Source organism: Pogoniulus pusillus, chromosome 6, assembly GCF_015220805.1.
Source record: "Pogoniulus pusillus isolate bPogPus1 chromosome 6, bPogPus1.pri, whole genome shotgun sequence".
NCBI lineage: Eukaryota > Metazoa > Chordata > Aves > Piciformes > Lybiidae > Pogoniulus > Pogoniulus pusillus.
The window spans coordinates 32,188,084-32,213,151 of NC_087269.1; the positions used below are offsets into that span (position 1 = coordinate 32,188,084).

The 25,068-nt window shown below is 40.1% G+C and overlaps 1 protein-coding gene across 13 annotated transcripts in view; it reads left to right on the plus strand.

The window, feature by feature from the left end:
• The window catches only part of GRID1 (glutamate ionotropic receptor delta type subunit 1), a 772,772-nt gene that overhangs the window by 641,629 nt on the left and 106,075 nt on the right, over positions 1-25,068 (plus strand). For 11 of the 13 annotated variants that reach the window (XM_064145119.1, XM_064145118.1, XM_064145116.1 and 8 more), the window contains 2 exons: positions 18,841-24,196; positions 24,467-24,720. In XM_064145119.1, the coding sequence (XP_064001189.1) occupies positions 18,841-19,269 (429 nt within the window). In that variant the 3' untranslated portion in view covers positions 19,270-24,196; positions 24,467-24,720. Of the gene's footprint in view, positions 1-9,389; positions 9,426-18,840; positions 24,197-24,466; positions 24,721-25,068 lie in introns of those variants that run through there. The other 2 variants (XM_064145130.1, XM_064145128.1) reach the window with 2 other exon arrangements.

Below are 25,068 nucleotides of genomic sequence, written 5' to 3' on the forward strand. Positions count from 1 at the left end.
TCTCAGTTCTTGCTTTTGAAATCATCCATCAAGTGCTTGGTGATAAACATCTGTACCATGTTTGTGGGACAAAGCTGCAAAGTCACTTGCCTGTTGCTCCACAATGTACAATAGCAAAATGGAAATTCTAGTAAAAGGAAGCATGTCTCCACTTTGCACAATGCAGCACTCCAAAAGCAGGCACAGGGAAAGCATGAGCACATATTCTTTCCTATAAATAAGCTTTTGTTTGAGCAGATGTGCACATGTGATTGCTTTTTGGTTAAATACTGTAGCGTTTTGCCCTGCTGCCTTATAGAAGTCACTTCTACTGTAACCCCAAAATCCCTCACCCATGCTTGCATTGCCAAGGTGTGGTGGGTTAGGAACTTTTCCCACCCACACGATTGAAATTTACCAGACTAACTCAGATGGCTTGAAAGTAAGATGAAGCTATATTTACAGCAAAGCAAAATTTACAAGAGCATGTATGTATAATGAGTTTACAACTATTTACAGTTATATACAAATTAGAAATAATACAAAAATCCAAACTCCCTCTCAGACAAGGAAAGCTGCCGAGACAGGGCTCAAAGCTACCCTCTCTTTCTCCCTCTACTTTCCCAGACAGACAGACGAAACAACGAGCAAAGCTTACGTTGTTATGTGTTAGCCAAGATTAGTGGAGGGATATTAGAGCAGAGTGAGGAGGAAGCTAATAGATCCAGCATCCCAGACCAGAGTGGGACAAATTGCTGATGCTTTGGCTTTTTATCCCTCTCAGCAAAACAACAAATGATGTAGACTTCATCATTTCTTTTTACAACCAATGATCTAATTTCTCTCATTAAAATATTTCATTTCTCCTCAAACCAGCACACAAGGCCTAAACCCTAGCAGTAGATGGTTCACTGGCCTCTGTGAAAGCCTGACAAAGTAAGGGACAGGGATGCTGTCTGAAATGTCCTCATTCTGCATGTGTACAAGAACTCATCTTGACATACTCTGCAGTATGTTCCCATCTCTATGCTCAGGGACTCACCCTTGTGCATCTTCGTAGCAATGAGAATCTGCCACAAAGGCAGTTTCGCGTAGGTGAGGTGAAATAATTTGCTCTTGTATTGCTCAATTTTAAATACTCAGTTTCCACCTTTTAAGAAGGATCTGTGTTCCAGAGTTTAAATATTTTCTTTTTGCCTATCCCTTTTTATTTTTATTTTTGTTACAGATCCCTACCTACCCTGTCCCATCTTTCCTCCCCTTCCTATCCATTTCCTTCTCACCCCCCTTCCCTCCAGTGAATTCTCGATTAGGGTTGCTCTATACATCCTCTTTTGCAGTTTCCATGGCAAACAATGTAGTACTTCTAAGCTTCCATTTTAAAAGGCATACTAAAGCTACCTATACAGTAAAGACGTGCTTGTAAAGATAACCTGCATGGCTGAGTCTGCCCTTAGAGCTTAGGCATGTTATGCTGAGGCACAGTGCACAGGCACATGCACAGGCTCAGAAAAAGGTCAGTGATGTGGGTGCTGCCAAGAGAGAAGGTACAGAGTCGGTGTGAGCCCTGGCACAAGCAGGTGTTAAGGCTGAACGAGAAAGTGCATGTTCCAGGGGAAAAGGCATAAGGATGAGGGCTCACAGGCTGAGCTGTTCAGGAGGATAGGGTGTGTAAGGCAGGTGGGACAGGGCATAACCATGGGTCCCTGAAAAGGACAGCTGGATGCAAGGAAAGGTAGGTGGCTAGAAGCACGTTTGGATCAGGCCAGAGCAACTGGAGAGAAAGGCAACTGCCACTCAGCGCCATGGTTGGACTGAGTCTCCAGGGATCCTGGCCTGGGCCGTGAGCTTCCAGTCTCTGAAGGGGCCTACAAAACAGCTGGGAAGGCACTTTTTAGGATATTAGGTAGTGACAGGACTAGGGGGAATGGAGCAAAGCTGGAGGTGGGGAGATTCAGGCTGGACGTGAGGAGGAAGTTGTTCAGCATGAGAGTGGTGAGAGCCTGGAATGGGTTGCCCAGGGTTGAGGCCTCATCCCTGGAGGTGTTTAAGGCCAGGCTGGATGAGGCTGTGGGCAGCCTGCTCTAGGGTAGGGTGTCCCTGCCCATGGCAGGGGGGTTTGGAACTGGCTGATCCTTGTGGCCCCTTCCAACCCTGACTGATTCTATGATTCTGTGGCACATATGTTGTAGTTACCACCTGAACTCTTTCCACATGGATCCCATGCTGATCGGGTCGTGTCACATGTTAACCCTATCCTCAGCTTCCAAGTGTGCCCTCAGCACCAACTCGCCCCCAGAGGCAGCTGCCCAGACCCCGGGCTCCAGATGGAGGTCTCAGCCCTGGCTCCTCCTTCTGGGCTGAGCGGTGGGCAGGCAGGCAGGCAGGCCTGCGGGCTGGGCCTGGCAGCTGGGCCCTGTGTGAGGCAGGGGCAGATAGGAGAGCAGCCGGGCAGCAGCTAACGGCTGCCGGACCCGTGGGGTGGCACACTGAGACCTTCTGTCACACAGGCCACGACATCCACTCAGATGAATTAGCCACAGAATGTAGCTGATGTTCCTTGGGAAATTAACATTCAGGTGTACTTCCTTTGTGTACTGCTAATGAGGAGGAGGGATTGAAACGCAGTTGCTAATGGCTGCTGTAATTAAGGTCGGACACTGCATTTCAGCAGAGATGGTGTGGGTTGTTTGAAGACTTTCAATATATTTAGGAGAACCAAGTTTCAAAACTACGGAAGGAGCAGGATCAGGGATTCAGGGAGCTCCTGGGGACACATTTGAGTCAGGAGCAGTGGATGAACACTGCTTAAGGAACCAAAAGCAGAAAGAGAATTTGATCGCCAGGGTAAGTGTGTTGAGGATATTTCTGTCACTGTGTATTGTCTGGCATTTCTACAGCAATAGCCACAGTAGCAGCTACAGCTGCACAGCATATACAGAACTGTTTTATGTCTCTGTCTGATAGCCAGAGAATCATAGAATCAACCAGCCAGGTTGGGAAGAGACCTCCAAGATCATCCAGTCCAACCTACCACCCAGCCCTAGCCAGTCAACTAGACTATGGCACCAAGTGCCTCATCCAGGCTTTGCTTGAACACCTCCAGGGATGGCAACTCCACCACCTCCCTGGGCAGCCCATTCCAATGCCAATCACTCTCTCTATGAAGAACTTCCTCCTAACCTCTTGCCTGTTCCTCCCCCGGCACAACTTGAGACTCTGTCCCCTTGTTCTGGCATTAGTCAAGTATTTAGGTCAGTAACAGTTGCAAAATTAAGACATGCTGCAGATTTTCTTCTACTTTTGGAGAGACTTTGCCAAAACAAGTGTTGTGGCATCAGTGAAAAATCATGGCAGCTGGCCAGATTTCTAGCCATTTTCTTGGGTGAAGTGCAGAGCTCACGCTCAGCTTCTTGCAGCCTGAAATTACACTTTGGTGTTGCCTTGTGCATAAGTCACTTCATGAAGTGAAGGACAAGGAATCGTTATTTGGCTACTGTTTCTCTTGCCCTGCTAGGACCTTTATAAATCCATTATAGAAAATCAGAGTGGATCCAGGATTGAATGAGGAGTTGTCATAATTTGCGGAGCCTTTTTGTAACATTATCTCTTTGTCTTGACCCATTTGGTAGGTTGTATCATGCCAACAACTGCCAATTTAATAAAACAAAGAGGGGTTGGGAAGATGCACAACTGCTCTGGCTGCAATTGCAGCTTGCTGAAGAGAGAGAGAAAGGATTTTTTTTTTTTTAGAGACCTCCCCATTTTGTATGTTGTCTATGCAGTCTGTAGCTGGAAGAATGTGCACAGCTTTTATTAACATTGGAAAATGTTTTCAGCTGACACTAAGGTGTTGATGTTTACCAGCTTGTTGTCTTTTTCTCTTCCATTTGGCTTTTATGCAGGTTAGCTTGAGCAAATACACTAATATTTTCAGGGACTCAAGATATCTGTGTGGTATAAATCACAAGCAATTAAATAAGTGTGAAAAATGTAGTGTTAAGTGCCAGGGTTTGAGCAGAATTGAGCAGTCTGAAAAACAAGGAGAAGAGGCAGGGTAGTGCTAAGGTCGCTCTGATAAGAAGCACAGCTGCAGGGAAGAGGCCTTGGGAAGCCTAGCAGAGAACTTGAGAAAGTTAGCTGCTATCTGTAGCTGAGCTGTGCGAGGGGGCCTTGAAGGAGGACAGGCTGGAAACAACTGAATGTTGCTGTTAGTGGAGCCTATCAAAATCACAGTATGCACATGTACCAAATCCACTATACAAGTACCACTCTTAGCTTCAATAAATGGATTGACCTTCTATGTATCATATTGGTATAATCTCGTGTCTTTCCGGTCTCCTGCACGGCCTTTGAGGAACCCAGCAGTTAAGTGTATAACTGAGAGGAACAACAAGCTTGTCTTATGAAACCTGATAGCACTACTTGGACTTTGACATTAATCTGATGTACAGTTGTAGAGACTTTTATAGGAAGAGTTATGTCAGATGGAGACATTTTCCAAATAGAATATTTGTTTAATTGTTCATTTACAAAGAATCTCTTCCCCAGTCAATTTAAAAAATAGTACTAGTTCTAGCCATCAAGCCAGTTCATTAAGATAAACCTTCAGAAAAGATGGCCTTTATTTTCCCCAGACAAGAGCTGCCATTGGTTCACGATTATATCATGCAAGGAACAGTGAAATTTCTTGCCAGTAGAGAGAAGGTTGGGATGTTTTTCCTTTTTAGGATGTTGGTATATTTTTTTATTGTATTTGAAGCAGTTTGGAAAAAAACATTTCTAGTGAGTTCTACTGTAAAAATCTTAATGTTAGCCCTTTTAAGTCTTCATTTAATCCTTACTAAAGATTAGTCCCAACATCAGGAAATAGCTGCAACAACATGCCACATTAATGCTGTTAGGACTCAAGTTTGTGTTCTCTTAAAGCCAGAAAAACAGCTAATAGTGTTCAAATAGCCTGATTATTTTCTTAAATCAGACATGCTGAAATTTGGTCATTTTCATCATTCTCTTCTAATTGTTGTTTATGCCCATCTGTCCTGTACCCACAGTGAAATTCAGGCAACTCTGTCTCTGTGTGTGAAAGTCTTGAATTACATAGCTGCTACTCATCCTACAATCCTTATACCTAATCCTTGGACTTTGAGCTTCAGAACTTTGGGGAACTGTGAAATAAGAAGTGAATATTTATTCTGGAATGCCTGTCCAGTCACTCAGTGTCCCTTTCGAATAAGTGAGCAATGAAGTAAAGTTATTGAAACTTGACTCTGTAGAGATTACTGTTCCTCTTGAAGATAATTGCTTCTGAGATTTCTTCAGAACTATTAAGAGAGCACTCCTAATTCATCTCTACCCCAAAACAACGAAAATTTAGAATAACAGATAAAACATCACATTTTGCATGGAAATAAAATTGAATTCTCTTTTTCACGGTGCATGTAACGTATTCCCTAAGAAGAAATTAGTGGGCAGCCCCACATCAAAGAAAATGAGTCACTTAGACAAGATGATTTTCTGCTGGGAGCTGATAATTGTTGCATCTTCCGTAAAATGTCCTCTAGATGCTTTTTATTGTTAATACAACTCTCGAAAGACACTTTTGGAGTTGTCTGTTATATTTTTTTAACTCAGCTAATATATATTATAAACCAGAAATGTGTTTTGCTCAAACTGGCTGTGCTACTCCTAGCAATGTGAGTGTTTCAGAAACTGCACCCAGTGTGTTTGCAGTTTTGTAGTGCATGAAGGTTTTGGTTAAGGAAGAGCATAAATTTCCACTCTCTGACTTGCTACTAGTCTGTGCCTCATAACTTGTGTCAAATCTATAATTCATTAACAATCACAGTCTTCACAGCTTGGTTTGTGATTTCTTAACTTTCTCACGCTTCTGCAAAATCACTTTAGTCTACACTTTTCACTTTTCTGTTCTCACATTTTGTTTTTAAGTGATGAAAAAGGGGCAGCAGTTCAGATACTGTCCAGAGTGGGAACAGAGCTGTGTGCTAGTAACAGCATCTTCTCATCCCTGTTTCCTGCTACTCCCAGTTTAATAAGGTTTTAAATGTCACTGAACTTCAAAAAAGCTTAGACTCTGCAGTACTTTTTAGGTCTACAGAATAGTGGGAGATAGCAAAATTACTCTAAAAGTTATTGCAAATATATTGGCAGTATGCAGGATGGAAGAAAAGAAAACTGTATCTCTGTCCAGGGCAGCCTTGTTTGATCTGCCTTAAGTTCCCCTGTTTCTGTCTTCAGTGATATGCAAATTCTAGCCTACCTCAAAAATCTGTATTTCCTGCTTTAGCAGTCATGAAAGTTACTCACTAGGATTCTCCTCTGATATTAGAAGACTGTGGAATTCAGTGTACCTTAGAAGTAGAAATATGAGCTAGCAGATACAAGCCCAAGGATCAAAATTTGTCACTGCTAAGAATTGTGGTTTGCACTGCATTCATCTCACTTTAGTTCTCCATCCAGACATTGTTTGATGGTAATCCAGGCTTCTGTACCTTCAGCATGATGTCAGCAGTGTTGTTTTTGATTATTAAAGAATCTTATGCTTCCACCATTATTTTCACTTTCCTTGTCTTTTTCTTTGTCGCTTCATTTACCTTGTCTCCTTTGTGGTGTTATCTTTTTATCTGGCAATTTGATTTCTCCTGGGATGGTTCCTTTTGAAAGTGAAAGGAAACACAAGATCATCAAACTGATATTTTATTTTTCTTTCATTGCATGTCCTCTATATTTTATCTTGTTTTTATTTTAAGTTATTTTTCTGTATTTTTATAACATGTTTGAAATCTCTGTACACTTTTTTTTGCTCAGTTGCATATAAATGATCATTTGTTTGTATCCTGTTGTATTGTATTCTACTTTTCTAAGAATAAAGATTTTGGGGAAAATAAATCATGCAAACACTGGCAAAAAAAATGCATTTTGATGCCATCCAGAAAGTCAGTTTCAAGATAGCTTTAGATATAATAAGCTGAAAAACTTCATAGAACTAGCATTTTTAAATCAGCAAAGTGGTGTTAGGAATCAGTCACCCCAGAATGCAAAGTTTAATGTCGTTTGATGATGAATATAAGCTGGAAGAATCAGTTACAGAAGAGAAAAAAAAAGAGGGAGAGAGATAAAATGTGTAAATTGCCTTGTACAGGAACTTATCATAGCTGGAAAAACAGCATAACTAACTCAGTGTTGGCTTCTTCCATGACTGAAGAAATGGGATTTTTCTCTCTAGAGGTTCTTAGCAGTGAAGCAGATATTCTGTTACCTGGTCAGAGGCAGCATGCTCATCTGGAATCTCGTGAAATCAGCCAACTCTTGCTATTGTTTGGCATAGATTTAGGTCAGGGCTATAATGGATTTAAAAGTGACATGTCATCCCTGTGATTAATGACACTGGGCCCAGGCTTCTTCTACCAAAAGCAGTGTTGAAGCATTCAAGTTTGGTTCCAACATATTTCTCTGGCTGTGAGGAAGGGATTGTTGTATTTAATTTAATTTTTCTTGCAGTCATATTACAAAAACCTGCTAATGGGATTCTGAGGGATTTACTCAGCACAAATCTTAAGAGGAAGGGGCAAAACTGAATAGAAAAAAAAAGCTTAAAATGAATGTCACCATGCAAAGAAGTCAGAAAGACTTCTGTTTAAAGTTCCAGTTTGGTAATGAATTTAAGTACTTGCTTAAGTTGCATTACATCCTCTGTCCCAGAGAACTTCTGTGGTTACTCATGTGATTATGCATTTTACTGTGTTAGATTGTTCGCATGATGTTTACAGAGCTAATGTCAGTGTATTTTATCCCAGCCTGCAGTGATATTTTAAAGTTAACTTTTTGGGAGGATAGTTAAATGTTAAGTAATAACTAAATCAGTAAAAGTTTAGAACAAAACAAAAAAAAAAAACCAACTGTAAAATGTGACTCCTCAGTATTTTTTTTGTACATTTTGGTGGTTTGTAAGTTACCTTAGGCTTGATCCAACTAAGCATTTAGACATGCATGTGAAGTTAGAGCTTGATCCTGAATCTCACCCAAATCACCATTCATTTCAGTGGTGCAGGATCAAACATGAGCTGCATTGAAACCAACGTGTATAAAGCACAAAATAGAAGTTATCCATGCACTGAAGTAATTTACTGTATATTGAGCTTACCATGCAATAATAGTAACAAACAATTTATAAATCTATTTATGCTTTGGATCTAGATGATGTTATAATACCTGTAATAGTTGTTAATATTAGCAAAATTATATGGATGGATGGATAGATGGATTTGGGGTGGGGGAGGGTGTTTGTTTGGGTTTGGTTTTGATTTTTTTTTAACCAAACAGCAAAATGATGTCTTGGTTATAATTTTACATAAGTTCAGAATAATATTTATATCTATATCTATCTCTATATTTATCTCTCTGTATCTATCTTTGTATGCATATATAAACCTATTCAAACTTATCTTAACAAGAACTGTTTCTTCAGGTGTATTCAGTATCCAAGAGTTCTGTTTTGGGAAGCTGCTGACCAGGTTTATATTACACTGAGCAATTTTATTATTCAGCTGGACATGGTTTTTCTGAAATAGGAGTTTCCAAAATATAGCCTTGAATGAAGGTGCACAAATATTTTTATTTTTTTAAATTAAAGTATTTTAGTAGCCAGAAGTAAAGGTTTTCTAAGGCTTTCACATAGCTGGAGTGGAGAGGCTGTGCAAGGCAAGTGTTGCTGGGAGGTTGTAGAAGCAACTTGTGCCTCCGGTACCAACTCTCTTTCTCCTGGCATAGTAGTAAAATGTGGGAACTTTGGGGGTTTGGATTTAACCTGTCTGTAATGGTGAAGAAAGATGATGATAGAGTAATCTATTATACCTGATGCTTCAGTAGAGTAAATCAGACTGTTAAAGGGTCGCATTGCTTTGCTTTGGGCTCAGTAGAGTGAAAAATTACATCCCTTATGGATTAGATAACAATTTAGGATTTAACAGCTGTGCAAAGCAATGTAAAGAATCCATGAAGTTTTAGGGAGCTTTGGTACACAACCTTTGTGAATTTAATCTTTACTTCATAAAAAGAATGGTCTATCACCTCACAGGGTCATTTTAGATGTGGTTCAGTTCTGAAAACATCACCCTTTTCAGGGCCATCCTCTGCTTGCAGCAGCTACAGTTTGCTGTTTTGAATGATCTGGCCAATCTGGTCTAGTGGAAGATGTTCCTGTCCATGGCAGGATGGTTGGAAGTAGATGATCTTTAAGGTCTTTTTCAACCCAAATCATTCTGTGATTCTGTAAACCAGGAGTATAAGAAGTAATAGGTATATATTTGCTAAAAAGGCTGATATTATTCACCTCACTCTCTTGATGCTTTTTTCTCTTTCCACATCTTTTTTTCCCTTTCTATTTGGAGATGGCCACTGGTGTGAGGTTGGGCCTCAGAAGCATGGTGAGAATTGATAATAAACATATGGATAAGTGGTTTGCTGTTGGAAATGCTTGCATAGATGAATCCTTGATAGTTTTCATGTCATTTTTACCTCTCCCTGGAAATCCCCTTGAACCTAACCTTTGTGTTGTTGGAAATGCCTGTAAATACAATATATGCAGTGTGTGCACAATAGAAGTTTCTCCATGTGCAAGTTATCCTTTCTCCTGAAAGAGCTCCTAAGCAGAGGCATTGGCATGCTCATCAACAACCAGCGCTCACTCAGTATTGCATTTTGCTGCTTGCATTGAATTTTGTCTCTTTGCATTCTCTTACTGTCTTGTTCATTGTCTAACCTCATGAAAACTGCAGAGACGTCTCTATAATGTCAACCAGTCGTTTTCTTTGTAGTTGGGTTCCAGCTTCTAATGCTCGTAAGCCAAGGTTGGTAAGGACTTAAATGGTTGAATATGTCAGCATGAAGCTGAATGTCCCCTTTTGTCTTGAGTAACAAATGAGGATGCTTTCACAATTTCTTACCTGAGGTCTGAGTCTGCTGTTGGTTTTGAGGGCTAGCTAGTGTTTCTCTATTATTTCACAATCCAATGGAGCCAATCACTGCAAGAGACTGTGAGTCTGTCTGTTGTCACCTAATGTGCCATGCTTGTCCCACTGGTGCTGTTTCTTGCATATCTACTTGAAGAGAAAAAATGAGGACAGGTGTTTAGCTGGTTTAAATTGGTGTGCTTCACCAGCTTCAATGACCTGGTGGGGAGCTTGATGTTCCATATATTTCTGGACAATGCTCACAGGCACAAACCATAGTACAGTTACAGCTATCTTAATAATTAGTTTCCTGGCTAGGTGTGCTTTCAGATTAGATAAATCCAATCTGGGTAAGGCAGACAGCATGAATGTTGGAAGATACAAACTGCTTCATGAAGCTTCTTGCTACTTGTAGAAATTCTGTAGCAAGTCACTATTCCTTGATTGCTCTCTAGGTTGTTGGTAGTAGTTTCTTACATTCATCAGTTACAGATATTTTGGGGCACTGAGTAGGTAGGAATAAACTTTGTTTGAAGCAATTATCTATCACATTAACGTGAGTGTTGCAGTATTCTATTTCTCACTTTTTTTCCAGGTTTATTTAGAAGGGCAAACTATATTACTGTCTCTTCATAAAGGAATTTCTGCTCTCTGATGAAGGAGAGCATCTCCTAGTGAATAAGGTGGTCTCTTGTACATAATTTTTAATGAAGTTTTGTTTCTTTGAAAATTGTTACATGTTGAATGAAATTAATGTGCTGCAAAACTCTTTTATCCTTTCAATTGGATAACAGTCTTCAACTGGACCTCAACTGATACCAGAACACATTCTTCTAGCAGCTGTTTCATGATAATAGCTTAGTTAGCTCTTAATTTAAAATACATTGCATAGTTTCCACTTATAAGAGCAGAAGCTTGATTGCAGAGCTAGTATTTTTTCAAGTAGACTCTTGAGGTGCATCAGTACTTAATTCTAATAAGATACTGTTATGGTCAACCCGGCACCTAGAAGAGTACACTCAGAAACTACTCAGCAAATTTTATGTAACATTAAGTGCTATTTGACTAGGTCAGTTGCCTGTGTTAAATTAATGACAGCAAACATACATCATCTCTGCATCTGTTTACATGTCTCTCTGCATTTCACTGCATTGTCAACTGCGGAATCTCTAGAATAATAATTGCGGCAAACGGAGATGTATTAAAAAGGGGTTATTTGTATTGATGTAACACCGTACTGTACTGTCATTCTCTTGCAGCACGTCTATTACACACATCATCACTCCTTTCTTCTCCTAAGAAAGCCAGATATGTCTGGTTTTGCCACTATGTCAGAGTCTTCTGGAATAAATTAAAATTACAGGTTTATATATGCGGTAGCTGTAGCTGTAAGTAACGATAAATGCTCCTTAAACAAATGTACGTATGCAGAGCTGCTGTTTCCTCATTTCTCCTTAACAAGCTAAATGGTTCAGTCCATGATGTCTGAAACTCCACAAACAGAAGCTGTTAGCTGGTTGGAGCTGTGGGGTTTGATGCTGAGCTGAGAAGAGACTACCTTATGGGTACCTGAGCATGGAAATGACAGTGGTTTAGTTTTATTTCTCTACGTTGTTTTTCAGTTATGCAGTATGTCTGTGCATGGAAATGCCTCAGAGACTTCCTTTTCTGCCTATCTGGGTACATGTGTGCCTTCCATCCTCTGTGCCTCATCACTGCTTATATTTGCATGTTGTTACATATGTGTATAGGTTATATGATTGGTAGAGAGACTGGCATGTAATTTAATCACAGTCAGAAAATTAAATATCTGTCTGAGTGTGGGGCTTGATTCAAATTTTGAACCCCTGTCCTAATCACAAAATTGCCTTATTTAAAAAAAAAAAAAAAAAAAAAAAAAGTTCTTTAATAGAGTGAAGATGAAACATTAACTTTTAGGTCTCTCACCAAAAGATAATGCTTCATTCATATCTTCACCCAAGACAGAAACAAGCAAACAAACCATAAATGTGGCATGATTGATGATTAAGATTGTATTACATTAAAAGCATTGTTTTCTACCTATATCCTAAGGCTTCTTAAGAACTGTATTAGAAGGTTTCTAATACTTGGCACAGTTACCAGCATCTGACCAGGAGGTATTGACACATCCAAGATAGTCACTCATTGTAGGTGCCTGTCTGCCCATATTGGCTAAGTTTCTGTATTTTTAGTGCTCAGTATTTTGAGTCAGAGACAGTAGTCTTGTCCTTCTCCTGTAGTCTGCTGTGGTTTTGTTTGCATGTGTGGGATACAGATGTAACTTAATCAAAGTTCTGGCATAGCTTTAGCATCACATATCTGCAGATATGCAGCTTTGCTTTTAGGGCATTTCTATCCCTTTTTGGCCTTGCTGAAACTGCTTCATCATCTTGTAACATTTTTATCTCTTCGATTGGCTTATATAGAAGCCAAATTTTTGACTGTGATTTTTTATGAGATCAGAGAAATCACAAGTAAGAACAAGAGACCACGTTACTGTCTTTAATATTTTTTTGTCCTGAAAGAACTTTACTTTGAAAAATCCCAACTGTTGCAAGCCTGACAGCTGAACAGTTTTATCTTTGGATTAACTGTGTTTAGAGTGATGTTGGCAATTGCTTGAAAACAGTTCTCAGTAGCTCCTTTCCAACATGAAGATATCTCTCAATAATACTAACTCCAAACCTCCCAAGTAGTTTCACGTTCTTTCAGTCTGACTACCCATGTGCTTTTATTGTAGCCAATTGTCAAGCATCACAAAAATTAAGTTGGGGAAAAGAAAATAATTTATTACTTTGCAAATAATTATTCTGCATTTGTATCTTGCCATAATTTCTCTTCATGTAAGGCCACGTTTGCTTAGCCCTGGAAGGGATTTGCAGATTGTTGCAGGTGTGATTGTGCAGGTTTAGTAGTTCCCAGATAATTCTCATAAGCATCCTTCAAATCCACATCAACGGTTGCCATGGTGTGTTTCTGCTGTCAGTCACAGGCCATTGAACCTGCCACTCATGATAAAGTCCTTGGGACATATCAGAAACATGCCTTTCGTTCATCCTTTCAGAACTCAGGCTCATTGGAGAAGAATGACATTTAAATTGGTATTTATGAATAAGATAATTTCCTGACTAGAAGCAGTGTTTGGTTAGCTGTTTTCCTTAAACTTGAGGAGGGTAAGCCAGTGTTTATAATTAATTTTCCTTACACATTCTCTTATTTGTTTCTTTTTCCTTTCACTGACTAAGTTTTTCAAGGGATCTATTTAGAGTACAACATTAACATTGAAAATAGAATTATGAAGGTAGCAAAGAATCATAGAATCATAGAATCAACCAGGTTGGAAGAGACCTCCAAGATCATCCAGCCCAACCTAGCACCCTGCCCTATCCAATCAACTAGACCATGGCACTAAGTGCCTCATTCAGTCTTTTCTTGAAGACCCCCAGGGACGGTGCTTCCACCACCTCCCTGGGCAGCCCATTCCAATGGGAAATCACTCTCTCTGTGAAGAACTTCCTCCTAATATCCAGCCTATACCTACCCTGGTACAACTTGAGACTGTGTCCCCTTGTTCTATTGCTGGTTACCTGGGAGAAGAGGCCACCCCCCACCTGGCTACAACGCCCCTTCAGGTAGTTGTAGACAGTAAAGAGATCACCCCTGAGCCTCCTCTTCTCCAGGCTAAACAGGCCCAGCTCCCTCAACCTCTCCTCATAGGATTTGTGCTCCAGGCCCCTCACCAGCTTTGTTGCCCTTCTCTGGACATGTTCCAGCACCTCAACATCCTTCTTGAATTGAGGGGCCCAGAAGGAAAAATATTTGATCTCCTTCCGGCAACACAAATACATACATTAGTCCAATGTAACTATGTATGAAAAGCAAAGTGAAATTGGCATGAAACCTCTGAGATGTGATATTTATAATATTAACCAAGATTTGCATATTAAATACAAAATAGAAAAGGAAGGAACCTTGAACAGTGTGTCTGTCACAGACACTGGAGTATTAAGATTGGTGCTCATTCATTCAGCTCTTAAAGATGTTTAACAAGAGCTAAGTGAAGCCTGATCCAGAAACCATAGTGAAGAGAAGCAGTAAGGTTTCCCACACTGGGCTGTCCTTTGGGTAAGAAAAGTCTCAGTGCTAGAAAACTGGCATGCCAGCTTCTGCTATGACTTCTGGTTTTGTCATCCAGCTGCCAGGTCTGTTGCCTCTGCCATTCTCTAGCTTCAAGACTCTATTAATTTCTAATAATTTATCAATATGAATTCATTAATTTTGTCATAGAGACGTGCAAAATAGAGAACAGTCACAGCACCAGAACGCTTGAAAATCGGTACAGTGCTACAACGACATCTTGCAATTAAAGTGGCAACGCCTCAGGAAATGAGGAGAAGTGCAACTTAATGAAGTGCTTAAAAATTGTAACAGCTACCTGATACTTGCTGAGAATTGTAGAACAAAAGTGAAGGAGAATACTGTGTTCAGTTTTGGTATCCCCAGTTTAAGACAGACAGGGATCTGCTGGAGAGAGTCCAGTGGAGGGCTATGAGGATGATTAGGGGACTGCAGGGTATGACTTAGGAGGAGAGGCTGAGGGACCTGGGGCTTTTTAGTCTGGAGAAGAGAAGACTGAGAGGGGATTTGATAAATGTTTATAAATACCTGAGGGCTGGCTGGGACAGGGGGGACAGGCTCTGCTCACTTGCTCCCTGGGACAGGACAAGGAGCAGTGGATGTAAGTTGCAGCAAAAGAGGTTCTGCCTCAACACAAGGGGGAACTTCTTTACTGTAAGGATCCCAGAGCACTGGAACAAGCTCCCAAGAGAGATTATGGGGTCCTCCTTCTATAGAGACTTTAAGGCCTGTCTGGATGCGTTCCTCAGTGATTTCTGTTAAATAGTATTGTCCTGCTCTGTCAGGGCAGTTGGACTCAATCTCCTTCAGTCCCTTCCAACAGGATCACATCTTGTGATTCTGTGAGAGCACTGAGCCAACAAAGGGAGCAAAATATAACTTGAACACTGAGCCAACAAAGGGAGCAAAATATAACTTTAAAGAGTAGGGTTTTTTCCTGACTTTATTACTGTTTAACTCCATTTCCATTCACCTTGATACTTTTCATTAATAAATACTTTGTTACTGAGTTTTCCAGGAGCACGATGAAAGAAAATAAATAAGAGTTTACAGAATTCACAAATTCTGAAGGCTTGACTTGTCAAATAGAGGTATCCTAAAGCCTTAAATAAGCCTTAAATTCTGGAAGTCTAGGGATTTAAGGCAGTTTTGCAGCATATAATGAGAAAGGAATTTTTCCAAGGGTTTATGATTTTCATCTCTTTTTTAATATATAAAGCATTTGAAAAATCATTCATTCAACATTAAGATAGCTTCATACAAAGCTTGACATTTAGTTATTTAGCTACTCTTCATCTAATAAGACAAAGAAAAGGGAAGAACCTTTAAAAATATGATGTTATTATTCCTCAGAGACAGAGTTGTTTTCCTTAACCTTTACAAATATTTTAACAACAAAAAGAAGGAATAATGTGAACTTCTGGGCTCTGGAAGCCTTCATAAAGCTTTCTGTGACCTTAAGAAGTTCAGAAAGTTGTCCTAAGTGCTGAAAAAAGAATTAGAAGTAGGCAAAGGAAATTCACACCCCTGCCTCTTAAAAAAAATCTCAAGTGATTACTTCTCTACTTACTCTTGCCCTCTTCTGTTGTAGGTAAAATGTGATGCCTGTGTGCAGGAAATGATAATGCAAATTTTGGCACAATGAAACATAATCAGATCCACCATTTCCTGACTAATACTGGCCCAGCCTGGGCTGTGCATAGTGAAACAGAAAATAAAAACTAAGAAGAGGGCAGTCCTGTTAGGCCAGTGGAAGGAGACACCATGATTTGTAACAACCACTTTGGAGTGAACCAGGAGATGTCTGTTGAGAGCATCCCATCTGTGGCTCCTCATGTTTACCTCTTAAAAGATCTAAGAGCCATATATTAATTCGTCTTTTGATTTTTATGACATTTTGTGCACAGATACTCCAAATAAATGGCACACTTCATTCACAAATATATTTTTCCTCTGCAGATAGGTGATGACTGCATGTTTGAGATATTGAAACTCAACCTTTCTCTCTGGCTCAGCTAGTTATCCCAGTTGTGCTCTATCCGTTCCCATAGCAATGCAGGGCTGAGCGCACTGAGGATGTGCTTGCAATCAAAAAATGCAAATACAAATACAATGTTGATGTATATTTTAACTTGAAACGAGCTGAAGAAGGCATTCAGTAATTGACAAAAGCTCAAAATAAAAATTGGAAACGAGGCATGAACACTTCTCCAAAGTCTTATTTAGGAAAATTTGTCCTGGTATTTACTCAGTTCTAACTTGGGTTTTCTACTTTTTTCTTCTTTTGTAGTAGGGGCTTAGCAAGAATGTAGGTCTCAGATAACTAATCTAAATCAAAGTAATCAGCGTCTCTGGGAAAGGAAACAGTACAGGGTATCTAAAGAAGCATTACATAACAGACTTCTGGGAGTTAGCTTCCTTAGACAGATGTCATCATACGTGATGGTAGCTGAAGTTTGTGGGTAGGCAGAACTCTCCGGCAAGCTTTCACTGATGGGCAGGTGAGGAAAACACTGCTGGATGTGTGTGTGAAGGAAAGTCTGTAGAGGTTCAGCCCTTATTCCCAGCAGGGGATATGTATGAACATCTCCCCTTTGACCACAGTCACACAATTTTACTTCAAAATATCAAAATAAATAAAATTATCAATTAAGTCTATGTAATTTCTGGCCGTTGTACCACAAGTCCTTAATTTACCTGGCTACAGACTATCCTTAATTTACCTGGGTACAGACTTTATGACAGAGTCTCTGCGGTCTCATCAGCTCAGTGGATTGTCTGTTTCTTGAGTTAAGAGCCAGTGAGCTCAGGTATGGCTGTTGGCAAGAAGGACTTAATGCAGCTAAAGGAGTTACCTGATGTATTGTGTGGATCCTTTCTGCCACAGAAGTTTTAGTTTTTATTTAATGTCCATTGATTTTTGTCTAAGTCAAAATGATTTGTTTAGAAGACTTGAGTGAAAAAACAATGTTTTTTTTTAAACAAGCAGTTTGTTTGGTGAGGAAGATGATACTCCCTGGGTTTCTGGGAGCTTGATTGAGGTTTTAGTGAATTTCTGGTGTAAATGAAATAGGAATTAATTTTCTACTGATTACCAAAGGAGGGACAACTTGCAGCTCATCCCTGTAATCACTGAAAAATTGTACTACAGCTGAAATCAGTATGGGTTTAGCCTAAGCTAGGCACACTGGTTTGGGTCCATCATCATGTAACACTGATTCATTTCCAAATCCATGTAGGGATCATAGCAGTGGATACCACTAGAAGAGTAGTGCAATTCTGTGTTCCACCTCAAAACCAGTTCAAAAAATCACAAGGAGTGCTTGGTAATAGAACCTGATACTTCTCATTTCACAGAACCTGGCTTCTGGTATGAATCAGAGCATCTGTAAGACTGCTGAGTTTGAGTTTAACCAACACTTAAACACATGTTGGTCTGCAGGCAATCAAGTATTACTGCAACACAAAAGTTTTCAGGCTGGACTCTTGCTGGTTGCTGAATATAATGACAGAATTCTGCCAGGTCAGGGAATTTCTTCAGGTCCTGAGTTATTGAGTTTTCACAAATATTTGGCTGTTAGTCTGCTGTATCTTACATTTGCATTAAGAAACTACAGCTGCAGATCATAGCTGTGCTATATGAAATGTAGATAAATGATACGACGTAATATAACAGCTTTTTATTCGTCATACAATGCTACCTATTAAAATTCAGTCATACGGCATCCCAGGTGATTAACTCTACCCTGACAGGTTTGCTGCTTTCCAATTTGAGCATCCTGAATGCTGCACCAAGATGATAAACAGCCCATTGCAGGTCTCTGCTGCTTCAGGTTTTAAGGACAACTTCTTTTGGTGTATTTCCTCATGGAAGCTAAAACCTGTTCAGTAAATGGTCCCAGGAGCCCTTTGAAAACACTGCTCTGGGAGCCTTAAGTGTCACATTTTCGGAAGACAGTGATGTATTAGCATTATTTGCCCAAGCTCTGGTCACAGACAGTCTTTTACCTGATAACTCGTCAAGATGATAAACAGCGTATAGTTGGTCACACAACTGTTCAAAACACAAATGAGTGGTCCCCTCCTCAGGGGTCCCAGAGGAGGCCTTTCTTAGTGATGTTCCAATAGGTCTACAGGCTGTGCCACATAGGTGGCCCAGAGTTTCCTTCTGGAAAAGGAAGACTACACCACCACCCAGCCAGCTGATTTTGTCACACGGAGCAACTACCCTGGAGTCAGCTAGGCTGTGCTCTGATATGTTCCTTAGAAAATGCTGGTATGTTCCTTAGAAAATGCACTCAACTAGATGAGATAGTGGTGCACTGTCTTGCAGTTACAAGGCTGTGAGCTACTCACTGGAATTTGGAGCCCCAGCTTATTTGTTTGCCTGCCATGTGATTTGTTCTGGGCATGTGCAAGGTGAGCTAAGAGTTTGTGGAATGTGCTGCTCCCTTGTGCCAGCTCCTGTTAGATGAACCAGTCACCGTTTTACCTCCAATGAGGATAGGATTGACAACTTCAGGGGATTTTACGTGCTGAAATTGAGCTGATATTTTCTTCAGCATGTTTTTCAACTGGAGATGTTGGGCAGAACTCAAGGTTTTGCATAGGCACAGATGAAATCAAAGTGATGTAGTGAGCGAACAGCCACTCCTGTCACAGGGGAAGTGGAGGGGGGAAGATATGATTTGAGATGTTTTTAGACTGATTGTTCTGATTTCTTCCTCACTAGGACAAAGAAGTGAACCTGGAGCAGGTCCACAGACGCATGAACAGTTTAATTGATGAGGATATAGCCCACAAGCAAATCTCTCCAGCATCCATTGAAATCTCAGCCTTGGAGATTGGTGGCATGCAGCCAGCTCAGACCCTGGAGCCGGTACGCGAATACCAGAACACACAACTTTCTGTCACCACATTTTTACCAGAACAGACAACTCATGGTGCCAGCAGGACACTCACAGCTGCCTCTGGCAGCAACCTGCCACTGCCCCTGAGCAGCTCAGCCACCATGCCCTCCATACAGTGTAAACACAGGTCACCAAATGGAGGACTATTTCGTCAGAGTCCTGTGAAAACCCCGATCCCAATGTCTTTTCAGTCTGTGCCGGGGGGAGTCATTCCAGAAGCAATGGAGCCATCGCATGGAACATCCATATGATGAAAACAAACAGTAAAACAACCAGCAGAGCTTTTTAATACAAAATTTAAAAGGAAAAAAAAACAGAACAGACTCTTACATTTTTCTTGTATATAACTGTAAATAATGAAAGAATGAAGTGGGGTTAAAAGTGTATTTTGAATATTCCCAATTTTCAAAGTCAGTAAAAAAAAAAACAAACAAAACAACAAAAACAAAAAAAAAAAGAGAAAATGTATGAAAGACTTTGTAAATTTTGTTCTATATGAATAAAAAGGCAAACTACTTGTGATCGTTCTCAAGTGCCAAAGAAGACCAGTTACTGGGACTGAGGGACATACTTTTTTTCCCCCCCGCCATGTATTTCAACACTTACTTCCTTGCTGGTGTGGTTGTTTATGCTTTGGTTGGTTTTGCTTTGTTTGTTTGTTTGTTTTAAGAGCAAAACAGTTACCTGTTTCTTGCTAGAAAAGTTCACCATGTTCAGATCTCTCCTTTCCCCAGGACCCTTACTTTATAGTCAAGATGGCAGTTCACTCAGAGAATTTAACAGCCCCTACTAGCATTGCAGTAACAAATGTTTTAAATGTGAATTATAACTAAAATCCAACAAAAAAATATATAGAAAAGGAAAAGAAAAAAGTTTTTTTTTCCCCCTCTTCTAACAAGGATTTAAAATTCCACACAGTTTCTAAGTTTAAGCACGGGATTATTGAGTTGTGTTTCTACATGTCTGCTGCACTGTGTTGGTCTTTTTGTTTAGGCTTTCTGTGTTTTGTTACATATATATATAATAGATATCTATTATATATATGACATATATATTGCACATATAAATGCTTTGAGACACAACAGGGTTTAGCTTAAAGAGGAAGCTTTTAAGAAAAACTGATCAGCATTTTGTGTTTTTGTGTCTGTTGTGCATGACTGAAAATGGGAGGGGGAACCAACGTCTGAGAGGAGTGAGAAAAGGAAGAGCTTTAACAGGCAGGAGATAATGACATTGCAGTGTCTGTGCCCTCTGGTGCCATTTCTTTCTTTAAGATTTCAAGGAATTTGCTGCATAATGGATTGTCTGTTGAAGTCATATCCCTGAATGACAAGGCTAAGCTCACGACTATAAGCACAGCTCTGCTTTTTTCCCCTTTGATTTTGTAAAGAGAAACATTTTAATGGTCACATCTGTAATCTTAGCAGAAATAGTTGTGAAATGCTTTTTTCCCCTTTTTTTTTTCCTGCCTGTGGAACACAATCAGGAGACAATGACAGAGAAACACATACAGCGAAGTTAATGTCTTGTTCTGCAAATATTACCAGTGCAATTTCCTATGACAGGGAAAAGGAAAAAAAAGGGAGGAGCAAAATAAAACTAAACCACATTGTTTCCTCCCCAAATAGCATGCCCAGGATAACTGATCCCTGCCTGCCCCACCTGCTGTTGCTAATGGACCATCACTACCTTTCAGAACTGTGATAATTTAGTGTCTTCTCAAACGTATCCCTCTACCTAGGCTATAATTTCCTTTTGTATCTGGATTTCTTCACTTTATTAGAACACTGCTACTTGGAAACGCTGTAGATCTCGGTGCAGCAAAATCACTGCCTACACGAAGGCGAGAAATGATGTTTGAACAGAGGTGAAAATGCATTCGCAGCCCAGGAAAGTCAGCAGGCAATCCGAGTCGGGTTTTTGGATAAATAAACATTCCATTGACAGCATCTAATTTGATTTGCATAATTATGCAGCAGGTATGTTTCTGGGATTCAGAAATCTCTGAATTTTTATAGTTCTGTTTTAAGCTGTAGGGAAGAGAAGTCAAACTGTGATACAGACCCAGCCTAATGGAAGAGCATACTCAGCATCCTGCTTTTTTAAATGAGGAAAATTGATGGTGTGCTTGCAGGAGGAGTACTCTTGCAGGGATTAATTTGTCTCTGTAGTCAAGCTGCTTCCTTGTGAAGACAGCATGATTTTGCAGCTTGGCACAAATGGCACTATTTGCTTCAAACTAATTAAAAATGAATAATGCTCCAGTCAGCTGACTAGATTTATCCTATTTAGAGACCAGCCCCCCACAAGTTTGGCAGTTTTTTCTTTCTTCTTTTGGCATACTTATTTCTTATCATTACCTTAACAAATCTATGGTCATAGGGAAAAAAAAACCACAACAAACATTTCTTACTCTGATTTTTTCCCACCTTAGAGTAAGACACTAATTAATTATTGCAGAAATAGCTGTGCAAAAAGACTCTGCACATCTAGGTATCTCTAAAGACACTTAGAACAAAGTGTGTAACTCTTTGCTTTGGAAATATCCCTGATTTTTTTATTACCAGTTCGAGACTTTTGTAGCAACAGAGGAACATGATCCAGAAGTGGAAGAAGATGCTTATGTAGCTACAAGGGTACAATCTGCAAGCTAAAGCCTGGCTACCGTGAGTACTCCCTCCTCAGTGGTATCAGAGCAAGGAGGGCATCGCCCTTTGTGCTGAGCGTCCTCCAGAGTGCAGTGGAGTGGGCAGCTCACTTGGCCACCTTGGCTGCAGAGGGCTGCCCAGCCACAGCCTCCTTTCTGGATAGTCAAACGCCACGGTAAGATGCTGGCTCTGCACCAATATTGTAGCAAACAAGCTCAGGGGAGGTTGTCTGAGTTGCTCCCTGCTGTTTCCCCACAAAGCATGCTATTTATTTGCTGCAGCAAACCTCAGAGCAGGGGATTGCAAACATCCTTTACTGAGCCATCATTGCTTTCATAAAGAATATTAGGTCTTTTTTTTTCATGTTACAGTCTAAATCACTCTACTGAATAAACTGCACTGCATTTGTGGACTAAATCGCAAATACAGTTTATTTTGGGGATTAACTTTGAAATTCTCCACAGTCATTGTTCTTCTCCTGGTTTAGTCTTGCCACATGCTGGGATGTTTGGAAGTGTGGTTTAACTTAAACTCTTTTGGACCTCACTGATTCTTATGCATAGTCTGTGACTCACCTGTTTGAATACTCTGTAGGACTACATCTGAAATGCCTGGAATCTTGCAAAAGCCACACACTCCTTTTTCAGACAAATATTTAAGCATGTGTGCAAGCCCTATAGAAAGCAGCTGCTTTATGCACAGGTGGAAGTACTTTGCTGATTAATGATGGAGTTAAAATGCACCTCTCAATTTAAATACATGGCTAATTTTAAGCAGGTGGGCAGGCTCATCAAACTCAGCTGTCTAAAGGTAACCATCTTGAGTGCTTTGCTGCACCAGGGTCTATACGGTAAAAGTAGGAACCTACAATGGATCTGTCACTGTCTAGCAATTATTTGTTTATATTAAAATCAGCAATTCATAGCTTGAGCTTGTTAATCATGACAGGAAGCCGTTAAAGATTTCATGTGATGGTGGCTTGGGTTTAGATTATTTAAATGCATCACCAGGTTCTCTTCTAGCATAATCAAGCTTTCTTTCCCCATAACTTTCAGTTTTCAAAGTAAATGCAGAGTGTATGATTTCCATATCCTGTCTCCTGTTGTATATTTATATCTTCATTTTGACAGTTCAAAGCATTCACTTTCTATATAATATGTATACACCAGACACTTATGCATATATATATACTCATACATGCACAGTTACCCACAGAAGAAGTGAGAAATATAATTTCCATGTGATGTGAATGAGCATAAGCTCCAAACTGTCAAAGAGCTGTGCTTGTTTACACCACCTGCAGATTTGACCCTTCACTTTTAATACATGGAAAGTAAAAGTAGGAAAAAACCTACATAAGTTCCTGAAAACTTTGAAGACCAGATTGTGCCCTTGATTTTCAAAAGGAAACTGTCCCGAGTGTGCATAAAAAAAGGGAATAAGGTATCATCTCAAATATTCCAGCTCCTCCAGAAGTTTCAACTGCAAAGGTGGCTGTACATGATATGGAATTCGAGTGCCTATACTTTCCTTTTATTGTGCTCTTCTGCTGATGAACTTTCGCGGGTGGCACAGCACTTGTCGTGTGTCTTGTTCTCTTGACCCATTAGTTTTAGAAATGACTTTATTTTCATTCAAAAATGTGACTCCGTTTCTTCTATTTGCTTGAAACCCATGGGCAATATGCTTACAGTCTGAAGAATGCATTGCTCTTATTTCTTAGTATGTCATATTTTCCTAATGCAATGGAAAAAAAAACCAAATGTGCGTTTAATTTCAGAGCTGAAACTTGATAGAACATTTTTATGCTAAGTTACAACTACATGTGTGCAATATTTGTCTTGCATAGTGAAATTCCCAGTATCTGCCTTGCTTTGATAATCATTTCTGCACTGTGGATGAAGTCTCAGCAAAGCAACTCACTTTCTCTTAATCTGCTGATAAAATAAAACACTTAAACCTGGGTTCTCACCTGTGTAAATCAGCATCCCTCCAGGGTGAAAGGGTGGAGCATACTGAGTAGGAGAAGATTTGGATCTTAATGTTAGACTTGAGAGCACTGCTTCCCAGAAAATTATATCCAGCAGTAGCTCTGAAAAGAAAAATATTTTGAGAGTCTCAAAAATGAACCTGAAAGAGGAACAGTATGAGCACTTAACATGGATGCGAGTTAAAGCTATATTCTCAAACAACTTAGAGAATAAATTTCTTCTTAAAGTCCCTTTCCTCTAAGACAGGTTAAAAGCTGTTGGCGTGGTGGCAAGTGGAGCATTCCTTTCAGAGGAAATCACATTACTGGAGCAGCACAGCAACCACAGTGCTTAGATCTTTTGATTTGATTTGGTTTTGATTTACTGCCTTGAACTTCTATTGTGAGCAGCTAAAGAATGACATAGATCTAAACAGATTTAGGGCACTCTGTGTGAAAATTTCCCCCCCAAAATCCACATCCTTTGGCAACTCTGGGGAGGGAAAAAAAAAAAGGAAGAAGAAAGTTAGAAGAAAACTCTGAAGAGAAACAAAAGTCAAGGTAAAAATGAACATGTGGTGAAGGAGGAGGGCGGAAGGGGTGGTTACATTTCATGTGCCTAGTTACTTGTATGAGAAGCCTAGATTCCATCATAGAAGCAGTGGACTTGGTTAATTATTCTTTTTCTTAATTGTAGGAAACAAATAAAACCAGCATTTATTCTACCAGACACAGTTATAGTATTGAAGGTTTGGAACTGTTTGGTGATGCCAGGTGGTTTTGGTTTTTTTGATGGTTGGGTTTTTTTTTTTTTCCTTGATTCTCACTCAGCTGGGGAAAATGAGCTCCAATTGGTGAGATGCACTTAGGCCAGGTGTGAGCTGTTTGCTGAGTAACGCTCCCAGGTTTGCAGCTGAGGGGCATCAGCCTCACTCGGCTGCTCATGAACCTTTGACCTGCCTGTGTAAGAGGCACGTCTGAGCAGCGTCAGCCACGTTTCTGGACTCCTGGGGAAAAGCTGCTGCTTTGGTGGTGTGTGTGCCGACGGGAAGCGACACAGAGGCTGGACTTCTCCAAGCTTTCAGGTAGCTAATAACAGAAGCAAATGTTGTGTGATGCTTTAGTCTCTGAGTTCTGTTTTCTCATGATGTTACTGTTAGGATTATTGGAGGAGCTTTTTAATGGCTTTTTTTTAACTGCACACATGGCAGCGTACTACTAAAATTGCTTTCTTTCCTCTCCTACCCACTCGCCCCTCTTTAAACTGACATCAGATAAATTGCTTAGAGGTGAATGCTGATAGTAATTTCATGACATGTTGTAATGGAGCACCGTCAGAAGAAAGTTATGATGTTGTTTATTTTTTCCTTCTTCTTCTTGTAAGTCTCATTGGAAGTTGTCTCATCTCTCAGTAACTGTTCAGTTCTTTTGTT